The sequence below is a fragment of the Elephas maximus genome, chromosome 1, assembly GCF_024166365.1.
Source record: "Elephas maximus indicus isolate mEleMax1 chromosome 1, mEleMax1 primary haplotype, whole genome shotgun sequence".
Lineage (NCBI taxonomy): Eukaryota > Metazoa > Chordata > Mammalia > Proboscidea > Elephantidae > Elephas > Elephas maximus.
In genome coordinates, this window is record NC_064819.1 from 196,244,811 (window position 1) to 196,257,869 (window position 13,059).

Genomic DNA, 13,059 nt, shown 5'->3' on the forward strand with positions numbered 1-13,059 from the left:
CTCATTCCTGACAAGACTGTGTTCAAAATTATTAATTCTCTTTTTATCATCCAAGGGTACAACACACTGCATTACAAATGGACAACGACATATTAGAACCTTCAAATAATAACAGAACATTCCAATGTTAAAGCTGGACAATGCATGAGTGCATGAAATCAAAGTTCTGCTGAGATTTTTTAGAGAATATTCCTGTTCTATAATCTGTTCAGGAATCTGCCAAAATTATTTTTTTGTGTGCTGATAATATTAATTTATACACACATAATTATACACACATATATAGGGAAAGAAGAGTTTTTTTTTTTTTTTTAAATGCCTCTTATCCTGAAAAAAAAAAATGTTTGGTACTTTTTTTAAGTGTGCCAAGAGCTCTGAATTGTTAAACATTTAATACTTTCTTCAGTAAAGAAATTGCTCCCATAAGGAATAATGTGTTAATTACACTTAATTGGTTTGAATTCCAACAGATCAGGAGTTGCAAAAAATGTCAATGATAGGATTAAGTTCTGAATTTGTTGTTTATTCACCAAAGGGCTTTAATAAAAACATTTGGCACAACTTGTCTACATTTTGGGGTTGTTGTTGTTACGTGTCATCGAGCCAATTTCAACTCCTAGTGACTGACTCCATGTGATGTCGTAGAACTTTCCCATGCAGTTTTCTTGGCTGTAATCTTTACCAAAGCAGATTGCTAGGTCTTCTTCCCACAGAGCACTGGGTGGGTTTGAACCTCCAACCATTCAGTTAGCAGCTGAGTGCTTAACCATTCGTGCCACCAGGGCTCCTTATATTTCAGGGTAAGCAACTCAATACACATTTAAATGCATATAAACTGAAATCTTCAAGCTAAAATTTATCATAGCTGAGCATTACACTCTTGCAAAATTTGGAAGTTTCTTATTTTTTACTACACCAATGTTACACAAGGTTTTATGGAAAATATTATTCTAAGCTTTAAGCATTTTATCTCTTGTTTTTCATGAAAATTTACCAATTGCAGAGTATGCCTTTTAAGTATAATAAAGTAACGGAAGAGGACAAATGATGAAATTGTGTAGTAATCAGCCAAAATACACTGGGGTCTTAAAAGGAAGATTGGATAACAACACAGTTTCATTTAATTCTACCACATAACAGTATTATAACAAGACTCCAGTGTATACACCTTGGCAGAAAACCAAGGTTCAAATAAAGAGGGAAGAACAATTACAAATTTGTTAAACAACTATTGCTTTTTTAGTTCTAAAGGGTAGACTGTTAGCTTAATTTTTAAGGAGGAGATGTCTGATTAATTTAAAATATTGAATGAGATTGAGATTATGATTAGAAATTTAACCAAGATACTCATATCCTATACTTATTAAAATACATTAATTCAAATACATAAATAATTACAATTCACAAAATAACTGTAAAACAGAAATATAATAAATGTGATGAAAATTATTTCCTCTTTATGGAAATCAGAAAAAGTTGGGTTCTAAATTTCCTATCTTTTATGTACATAAACATATGCATATATGTTGCAACACTTGATAATTAATTGTTCTACGTTTTGACTTATAATTAACACATATTTTGAATTCAACAATTTTTAGCACACCCAGATTTTAATTATAAAAAATAGCTAAAATTTAATGAGCATTTATTATGTGCTAGAGGCATTGTACTAATTGCTTAACATGCATTACTTCGTTTAATTCTCACAACAAAGTGATGAATTTGGTACTATTATCTTCCCTGCTATAAAGATGAAGAAACTGAGGCACAGAGAGATGAAGTAACATTCCCAAGATCTCTGTTGTGATTTGGAACCAGGTAGTATGATCAAAAAGCCTGTACTATCAACTAATATATTGCCTTCTTAAAAATACTTTATCTTTTATTTGATAATTAATTTTCATTAAATAAAGGATTTCCATGGAGGTAAGCTTGTAATCAAAATTTAGCAATGGAGTCTGATCAAAATAAACTATTTGATTTGTATGATTCGATATATATGTGTGGTATGGATACTTTACAAATGCAGTTTAGTAAATTATTTTGCCTAAGTAATTTATTACTTCACAAGCCAATACTACACACTACAAAATAATCTCCCTATCCATTTTTATCATAAGTCAAATATAAAGAGTAAAATTTCAGAAACACTAATACACATCATACTATCCAGCTTCTCACATATTGTTTGGGGGAGGGTAAGAATACAACCAGAAACAGAAATCATCAACAAAACGTGAATACATAATAAGTTGTCAAAAGCTAAAAAATGGCCCTGTTTTTTCTAAACATAGACAAGGAAAAGAGGTAAGATAGATCTTTACACATGTAAAAGAGTTACAAAAAAATGAACATAGATATATCGTATGAGGCTAATTAGGTGAAGCATGCAGAGGTGACTAGTAGTAAGCATTAGTAATAACTGTAATTAAGACTAGTTATAGTACATGTTTACAATAGGGTGTTGTTATTTACATATAGTGGTACTTACATCCCTGTACAGCCAAATCTACAGCCCAAACCAAAGTCAGGTGTGAAAGAAAGCACAACAACGTCAGTAAGTACTAGGACGTAGAACAAGGAAAAGTGTACAGTTTGTTCTTTATTTTAAAAAGCTAGGAATTACTTTATAGGCAATAACACGCAAAAAGATTCACATAGATAAGCCAACAAATTGGGACAACTGAACTGTAAAAATACTTACATCTATGTAGTTGGCATTAATGTAATCTGAAGAAGGATCATCCTCAACAGGTTGCAAAATTACTCTGGAGTGATCATCTAAAATTTTTAAATAACAAAATATCAGCTATTAACTTTCCACCCTGTTCTGAGAGAATGGCATAGTGTACACTGGCAGAGATTTAAAATAATAGCCTATCTATAAGACTGTGAATAGCTCCCTAAACATCATATTTATAAGATATTTTAAAAATAATTTGAATTGTGAGTAGAGTGGTTTAAGTCAATCAGCAGCGAGTTACAAGTTAAACTATCACTTCCCTTAAGCTCCTGCTGTATCTGATGAAAACTCCCTTATGTTTGCCAGGTTTAGATCTTAAAGACTTAATCAGGAGGAAGTTCCCAAGGGTAATCAACAGGGAACAACTGAAGTTCAGACACTGGCTCCCTGTGATGCATAAAGGTCTGCGGCAAGAATAACACTTTCTCCTTGAATATGTTTGGTGGGAGTGTTATAGTAATTTAGATAAGATCTTTCTTTTTCACTATCCTGCTATTCTCAGCTGTTTTAAACAGCCCCATACATTTTCACTGGGTACACATTTATTTATGTACAAACATGAAATCAAACAGCATGTTATCACCACAAGGTGAAGAGTCCGAGTCAATTTAATTAATGAGGATGATGACAATTTCAGAGTCACTGCCAGTAGCCAATACTGTTTTAATATTAAACAGATAACTTTATAAGTAGATATAACACCCTCTGGGAATCTCCTAACATTTTAAATCATATAAGGAGGAGTTGGAACTCACCCTTTATCTTTTTACACACAATATTTACTTTCAACTTACATGCTATAATGTTTCCATATCGGTTTTTTGCTCTATTTTGGTCTTTTTTAGCTACATCCCAAGATGCTGACTGTCCTTCAAAGAAGCTCTAAAAAAAAAAGAATTAACAAGAAGACTGAATTTAATTCCTTTTTTTTGAATCAGGTTGATCTGTTCTGAAGACCAAAATAGTAACAGCCACTTTCTCAGGGAGGAAAGAAGTCCTGCAGTAGTAAACAAGTTTCATTCTCTGACCTCAAAGTTTGTTTGTTGGATTCATACTTGTTCATCTTGGTATTGGATTTTGTTCAAATTAAGGACAAGAAATAACTTTAGAGAAAAAAAAAAGGACCTTGAAAGTATTTCAAATTTAAGATCTCCAGAACTTTATATGAGGGAGGTAGAGAAAGCATCGTTCATTTCCAACAGTACTGAATATATCAAAAACTTCAAAAATACTTTTAGTATCTTTCAAATGTGCTTACCTTATAGCACTTATGACAAAAAAAATAAAACCTCACATTTTAGTTTCTTTGAAAACCATGAAAAGGACAGAGTTTCTACAACAAGAGACCAAATGAAAATTAGAGTCACCATCTCCAAAATCTTGGAACAGATGAAGTTGTTGATTGGTTTAATTACTATATACAGCAATTAAAAATGTGGGTAGAGATGTCTTTTTTTCAGAAAATCTTAAGCTTTGCTCAACACAGGAAACGGGGTCTTCAAAGAGCCAACGGTCTTTGAAGTGAGGCACACAGGAATACACACGAAACGAAGAAAAAGAACTCGCTCTGGCAGAATATTCTAATTCCTTACACTTATTGTTACCACAGCATAGTGTTTCCAATATATATATGAAATCAACTTTCAAAATTCAAAGATAATTTCAGTCACTTCCAAACTAATGTACACGATTCATTTGTAAACTGGTCTGTTAAAAAAGATACTTCATGAAGTTGTATTTTGGAAGGTCTTTCAAAGCAAAGTATTGCTTGAATTCTTTCATTTTAAATGTGTGTGTGTGTGTGTGTGTGGTGGGAGTCCTGGGGATGAGATGGGGGGTGATGGAGCTTCCTCAAGGTCCCAGACTTATATTTCTCAGTAAGCGAAAAGTCACAAAGAAACCTTTTCCTATTTGCAATATTATGTTTATTGGGATGTCCAGATTAAATCACTTCCTTTGCAGTTTCAATCCCGGTACTTTGGTTTCAAGAGGAAGGAAAAATACAACTGGAAGAAGAATTTCCCACATCCTTCTTTTGGCTTCTTAATGTTGTTTACTGGATTTGCGGTACTCTGTTTTTCTTTCAAGCCACCCTCAACCAACAATCACAAAACTAAACTAGGGAGTGGCAAGTAGTACTTTTGGAGCACAAAGCTTGCTCTCCTTTCTCAATCAAAGGGTCAACAAGCAAAGAGGCAGAGAAGCTATTCAAATGATAGAATCTCTAATGGTACAATGGGATTCAAGGTATCTTGCTATAAATTTTTGAGTGGGGAAAATATAAGATATAAAGTGTATTTAAGAACACAGCGAAATAAAATGTGGAATAAAACATTTTTTAATTCTTATAATGAATTTAAACCCAGATAAATCCATGGGAAATGCCCTTTTAATTCCTTCCTCCCTCCCCCTCAGCCTGCTAACAGACACACACTGGATTGTATACTCATCAACACAGGATTAAAGGGCCTACAGAGCATTCCATTCCTTGTTATGTTAAAGGACGACAAAAATGGCAAATTCCACTAGTATCCTGGTTAAAAATAAAATTTTATAAAGTATTGAAACTTTTACCTCATACTCCTCTTTGAACCCATAGCTATCTGATGTCTTCATGAGATTAATGTGCTGCAGCAAGTCGGCTACCCTGATGGCTGGGTGCAGCTGTCCTGTCTGGTAAGGGGATTCTGTCCCCTCACAGAGGTAGCGAGGCACATCTAGAAGACGACTGGACTCTGCTGTAGCACTGTGGTTCTCATCTGCCATTTTTCAGATTTGAGAAGATTAAAAAGAAAACAAAGTTATCTTGTTTAATATGTATCCATGCAAAGAAGAGTTTAAGCCCTTAAGATCTTTCTGATAACAGGAAGAAGAGAATGAAATACTAGATAGGATAGGCCCAGGGCAGCATCTCCATAGAGATAAAGCCTCAGCCTTTTACCTCAGCTCTAGGTTTGAGGTTAAGAGTATATGACATGTGTATCAGCAAGAAAACAAATGCTATGAGAGGCAAGGGGACATCTGATCCACTTAAAAAAGTTATAAGCGGGCGATTTTTCTGAGTTCTTACTTTTTCTTGCATCTGAAGTCAGAGCAGTGTAGAGTGGGACCATGTGGTCAAGTTGTCAGCTGAAGAGGTATTTTCATTATTGATTAAATTGAATAAGCTCCTTCCCACCCATACCTGAACCTCCCTCAGGGACCCCGACCTAAGCAAGTCATGTCCACAGAGCTACTCTTCTTGCCTTCTTGCCTTGTGGCCTACCACCCAGGGCTTCTTACCAAAATACACTCCAGACTGGGAAACATGGCATTCTACAGATCACCCCAGTGTGTCTGCTGGCCAGGTTACATGTGTATTTATACTCAATCTCCACTCCCATGGTTAATTATTAGTAGTGTTGTTGTTGTTGTCTTTACTACTAATATATTTTGACTCTCCATATTTGTGTGAGTGAGACTAGGGTATGCCTCTGGGATAAAACACGTGGGTACCTCCGCTGGAATTCTTTCCTGCTCATCCAGGCAGGGTTACAAAGCTTCTGCTTCATATTCCCATAGTTTCCTGTTCTCATATATGTTCTTCACGTGCCCTGTGTTCTAATCATTTATTATCTTTTTTCTTCACTAAACTCTAAACTCTTTAGGACATAGACAAAGCAATATATTTTCTTTGTATTCCCAGTGCCTGCATAGCAGTCAATTTTAATTTTAATAAACTAAAATCAATTGAGTCCCCACCACCCGCATTTAAGTGTAGCCCCATCACAACTGCGTTATGAATAAAATGAAAACAAAACAAAAAAAACCTTTTTAGTCTTTTTCTGTCATGAGAAGGAAGAAAAGAACAAGAACATTTTTACCTATGAAGAATAAATATTATTTTAATGACCATAGTACTCATCATTACAATGAGAAGCATGCTTGTATTTTTCACATTTAAACTTACCACTTTAAAGAAAAAACAAAACAAAACAAATGTTTAAGGGGTGTTATTCTGAAAAGCATTACACTGCCATACTCATTAACAGAAGAGAAAGTGCACCCTTAGGGGAGCTTTTGTTTTAAATGATAATGCATACTGTAGAAAATGATATTTAATTAACAGTTAAACATATCTCAAGTGCTGGTACATTTGCCTGTTCTATCACCAACTCTACAAATAGGATATGGCAAAAAATGAATTGTTGTCCCCATGATAAACATTTTTTCTTCCTGGAGAAGGGGAAAAAAAAAAAAAAAAAAAGAACCCCACAATCAGATTTCATGTCTCTGATTTAGCTTGATTGCATTTATCTTTACATCTTTTATTAGAATGAATGCATTTTTTTTTTTTTTCGCAATCACTCCCCATAATATCACACTGAATCAAAAATCTCCTGGTGGATTCTATTGTGACCTAATCACCCAACTGAAATCAAACCCTTTACTCAGGTTCTGCCCACTGCTTTATACATAAACATTTTGCTAGCAAAACATGATTCATGAGAGCTCCTTCTTCTTCCTGTGAGGTCACTCTCAATTGATCTATCTTTGTTAAAGTATTACAATCAACAGATCAACATAAAGAATGTATACATCTCCTCAGTAAAATTAAATTCAGAAGCCACTGATGTGGGCACTATCACAATATATACAGCTTAGGAGGAGAAGTAAAGAGAATAGATAATTTCAGGGAGACAAAATGTAATCACCCAAGCTGGGATGGGCTCTCTGGATGAGCCCCAGAGCTCACTGGGTCTCTTGGAGCAGCAGAATATTTACAATTGTAAAAATCTCAGTGAGAAAGGCAGAAATTACCCATATTCCGAATCTTACACATGATGGTGTCCCAGTATGGAATAGACAGTGCCTTTTGTTTTGCTTAAGCTTTAATATGGTGTACAATGAGCAGTAAGGTCTTTAGAAAAATCACATATGAATTATTAATCTCAATACATTTTCACCTCATTAAACCACCTAATAATGTGACTAGTGGTGAGGGTACATGTATTAATCGCTACCTTTATTACACATTTAAGAATAATAATTTCAAATATTTCCTTGATTGAAAGGTTTTCTAAGAGTTCTTTGCAATACACTTACCAGTTATAGGGACTTTAACCCAATGAAGCAGTAAAACAAAAAAACAAAAACAAAAACATGAATCAATAAAAAAAAAATTTTCTAAGCCCTTTTAAAATCATTAAGTAGATATTAATATTCAGCAATATTTGAAGCAGTTTCAAAAATTGCTTCATAAATACAAAATCAGTTGGATGCAGAACAACTGCAAACACCACAATTCTGAGAATGATGAGAGTACAACACATTTCTACATCTAATATGATTAATGAGAGATTTAGCTTTTAAAGAATGAATGACAATATTGAAAAAAATATCGATAAGCTTGACTTTCAAAATGAAATAAAATGCATGATTGTGCTGCAAATAGATTTTGACTCCATTGTGTTAACTTTAGCCATCTTTAAACATACATGTTCCTTTCCACATGGAAAATTATTATAATAATCTTTTAAGCTCTACAGTTTGTTAGACTCTTTCATATACATTATCTCATTTTCTTTTTGAAACCCCTGTGAAATAAGTCTGGTGGAGGTTATTATACTCTGTTTTACAGATGAGGAAGCAAGACATAAGATATTTTTATGAGTTCGTATGTGAGTCCAGAGAGGGACTGAAACTTGGACCCAATACTACATGATCTTTTCTAGAGAATATTACTGTAATGAAAAATTTACATTTAGGCAGCTAATTATTTTCCTATGAGTTTCTTAATATTTTAATTAAATTTTATTCCCCAGTTATTAATTTAAGGCTGACAAAATCCCACAGCGCTCAATAGAAGATGACGTTTTCAGAGGCATTTGACACCTCCCCAATATTCTGGGTTCCTGGTTCTACCTACATGATCATGCCACCCCTCGAGACAAGCCCTCCCGTTCACTTTCCTGCCATTATTAGTGTCGACATCAAAGGGAGAATATGGTCTGAGATAGAGAACATTGACTTTCAGATTCTTTTAGAATACATATCCTTTACATCAATTGTACAATTTAAATTTTATGTAATTATTTTAGTGAAGAGAGAGGTGTTATTAGTTGTATCATTCTTATTTAGTTGAATTTGTTGTTTTATTCCAAAATATGTTCATAAGGTAATTGAATTTTGAGTAGATGGATAATAAACATATGTGGATAAAATGTAAAGTTCTATGTTCATGAGTAATATTAAATATACATAACAAATGTGAGAAATACAAAATTTTAAAATTGGTTTAGGTGACAATTTCCATGTTCTCTGACTAAAAGTTGAACACTAGAAATACTGTGGTAAAACTTACATGGATTTTTATATATTTAAGCAAGCCGGTCATGGATCATTGGTGTATAAGTAATCGAGGAATAGGGTACAAATAAAAATGAAACCTATTCCATTCTCAAATATAGAGTTAGATTAATAAATTAATGTAATTTTACATCTGAGAAGGCCTTAACCATCACTAGTAAAATCAGTTGTCTTAGATGTTATATAGAGGTAAACCAAATGGCTTGTTCTAAATTTCTTAAAAGAAACATTGCTTATATTATGTAAGGTTCAGAGAGGATATAAAACCTCATACCAAGGTTCTGGCAAGTTTACCTGCATTTAATCAAGACAAAAACTAAAACAAATGCACACATTCCTAATGTTCACTAGTAAATATATTCTTTGTCATAAATTAAGAGAATTTAGAAAATTTCTTTCCATCAGGCAGGCTTCTTTTTCTTCTTCTTTTTTTTTTTTTTTTTTTTAATTTAAGCAGCATTGCCCCCAGGGACTTGATATATTTGGGTTCATTCTACTAGCTTGGGAATATAAACATCAGTCATACATTAAGGACCTTTATACTTTTACTCCAAATCTATCAGAACTAAGATTTAAAGAATGGGTTTCTTTAAACAGCATACCCTTTGTAATCTGAAATCTACCTGCGCTGATAGAGTTGACCTCAGTTGTTTTCTTTGATAAAGGCATGACTGTCTATTTTCAAAAATTAAGTTGCTTCCTGCACTGTAAATAATTATTGTGTTGACAAAGCTATAACCATGCAAGGAGGAGTGATCCATGCAAGAATAGATGATAAAGAATTAGGGCCTCACCTAACACAGCAGTCGGCACAAGTGGATCATTGGGCACTGCAGGAAAACAAAGCTCATGAAGGAATATATTGCCCTAAAGTTGTGTTTTAAACACTTTTCTTTTTTTCTTTAAAATAGATTTTTCTAGTCTTAAAAAATATAATCATTAAACTTTCTTTGATTACTGTAACCTGCAAAGTAAATTTTTTTAGCTTTGGTTACCTTAAGACACAGGGAAAGGTGCATCTATGATTATACTTCAGTAAACTTCTCAACTTAAAAGCCAGAAAAGTCAATTTTACATTATTAAGGTTATAAAACTAAAAGGAAAAAATACATTTTGGATATAGTAAAAATAAGGTACTTAGAGAAATAATTATATCATATTCGTTCCAAACAAAAGTTTTTCATTTAGTTGTGGGAAACAGACATAATCCTTTCTGTAAAATCATAAGTGGATATTTACAGTTACAGCACTAATTTCAAACTTCCTAAAAAAAATTTTTTTTAATAAGGTACTAAGACAGGCAATAGATAGAGAACCTTGAGGAAGAGGAATGCTTTCAATCCTTTAATTGATCTGATATTAAACTACATGGTTAGACAGATGGCACATCTATATTTTCAGCAAAAATTACTTTCAATAATAATAGTATTTTGTGTTCTTCTCTATCATTTACCTTATAGTGACATAAAAATAAGATAGACCAGAAAGGCTCTATCACGATTAAAACTGAATTGTGAAATGACTCACACAATAGTTCTAATTACTAATTTGGTGTAGATATATACCGGGGAAATGATGGGCTACATTCAGAGCCAATAATTACTGAAGTTTCACCAAGGGCCAATAATTACTGAAGTTTCATCAAACTGAATATTTGAGAAAAATCTTCCTTCCCCGAAAAGGCATAAACACACATAACTTACAAATATTTTTGTTCTCCACCTTAACACTAAAAATCTTTATAAGCTGTAGAGAAAATAATATTTCTATTGCTTATTTCTTTCCTTATACATGTGTCTTTCAGAGTGGGGTAAGCATACCTCTGGGATCTGTGGCAGAGTGCCCCTGTCTACACAAGGCCATGGGAGTAACATGATTTGCCCTCCTCAAGCATCATTTTTACTTGAGGATTTGAACCAACAAAGTTAGGTAATTTAACTTGTAAGTAACTTAAACACAGGTACTGTATAACAGAAAACAAAATTCATAGAAATTTTGAAGATGAAATAGTAATATTGACTGTAGGACAATTATTCAAATCTTGTGCCATTAGATAGAACTTCAGTGGAAACATTTTAAAATCTCTGCCTTTGTAGATTAGTATTTGAAATTTTTAATATAGATGGATGGATGGATGAATGGATGGATGAACGGATGGATGAACGGATAGATGGATGGATTTGACCAGCCCCTGCCAATCCACCAATTCATTTATATGTTTGAACTACACACCAGATACTTACGAGCATGTATATTAATTTTCCCCTAATTAACTTTTTATTATTAAAATTTCCAGGAGTCCATAGTAGAGTTTTTAATGGACTAATTTTATCTATGCCAATAATGCTCAGAAATAATTACTATGCCTCTTGCTGCAAAAGAAACTTAATTTTATATAGAGGAAAATGCAAATGACAAAATTATAAATTACAACCAGAGATAACTTCATGTAGGCAGTTGAGTATTTTAACTTAAAAGGATGACATGATTCAATCTAAGCAGTAGATGTTTGAACTATCTCTTATGGTACAGTAATAAAATCAACATAGTTTGAAGTTAAACTAAATCAGTACTGAAAATGAGTCTTTTTTAAATTCCATAATATTCTGTATCTCTTTTTCTCTGTTTCAACCCTCTTCTTCCCTCTCTCTTTTTTACCCTTTCTCACAATTGAAAAGGTAATATGTAAAAGTCAAAGGAGACTTAATGAACTTGAGGAATTACTTGTTAAAATTTTAACGTGGAACTTACATCTTGGACTAAAGTTGTGTTGGTCCATGAAGGTGATGGAAAGAGGATCTTCTGCATGCAGGGTGCTCTGATCAGCATAACTTCGATCCATTGCGCTCACCATGTGAGTCATCTCCTGCCGGGTGTTCCCCATAGCATCTTTTCGTTTTTTAGCAAGTTTGCTGCCAAGGCAAGATGCAAAATGAAAACCTTAGTGTGAGCTTTAAAGGAGAGTTGACTCCAGCAGTAAGTAGCTCAGGACAGCCCAAGGATAAGGCTGAGGTTGATAAGGATGTGGTTTAGAAACACGAAGAGCTAGCCATAATTTCAGGAATTAAAGTTGACATTCAAACAATTACATTTTTTTGGTTGCAATAAAACTATTATATTTGTGGTATGTCTATTTCAAAATTTAAGCTGTCAGCCCAAGCCTCTCATCACTTCCTGTACGTCATTCTGTTGTTAAAATGAATATATCAGAAAATTTAACTTTATTTTATGAAAGCCATAAATAAATACTTCCCTTGTACAGTAGCTCAGGAAAATTTAAGCTAAAACTAAGTTTTGGTTTTCCTCTTGGGTAATTAATTCTTTTGATCAACTTTAAGAAGCTTCTCTTGAGAATAATATGTTTCATGCTTGTTTTACTGTTATCACCCAAATGAAATACACAAATATTCTATACTTCATTATGTGTGCTATTATTAATATATACTTATAACATTAATGGAAAACTAATCTGAAGACTGTCAGAATCAACCACAATTATACATAATACAAATACACAGGAATATGTGGGATTAAATGACATACTGTGTAAGAAAAGTACTTTGAAAAATAGTTTTAAAAATGCTCTGTAAAGATACCATAGGATTTATCATCACCTTGGGATTACAGACATGGGCAAATCCCCCAAAATATGTTTTGGAATTGCACTACAGAATGCCTCATAAATGCAGCACAGCAAATGACTCATGGGATTTGGAAAGTAGCGGAGCTCGAATTTTGAGCTACTTCACACTGACGTCTTTATCTTGCATATGAAGGATATAAAACATATTCTGGTTATTTGTGAATGTTCCACATAAAACATGCAATGAAAAAAATTCATTAAAGGTATAAAAACTCAGAACCCGGTGCTGTCGAGTCGATTCTGACTCATAGCGGCCCTTTAGGACAGAGTAGAACTGCCCCATAGAGTTTCCAAGGAGAGCCTGGTGGATTCAAACCGCTGA

The 13,059-nt window shown here is 33.4% G+C and overlaps 1 protein-coding gene across 5 annotated transcripts in view; it reads right to left on the reverse strand.

Annotated features, from left to right (window-relative positions):
• The window catches only part of PTPRK (protein tyrosine phosphatase receptor type K), a 694,658-nt gene that overhangs the window by 35,125 nt on the left and 646,474 nt on the right, over nt 1-13,059 (reverse strand). For all 5 annotated transcript variants that reach the window (XM_049901316.1, XM_049901385.1, XM_049901556.1 and 2 more), the window contains exons 15-18: nt 11,846-12,006; nt 5,321-5,505; nt 3,541-3,628; nt 2,708-2,784 (exon numbers count right to left, since the gene is read on the reverse strand). In XM_049901316.1, coding sequence (XP_049757273.1) covers nt 2,708-2,784; nt 3,541-3,628; nt 5,321-5,505; nt 11,846-12,006 — 511 coding nt within the window. The remainder of the gene's footprint in view (nt 1-2,707; nt 2,785-3,540; nt 3,629-5,320; nt 5,506-11,845; nt 12,007-13,059) is intronic.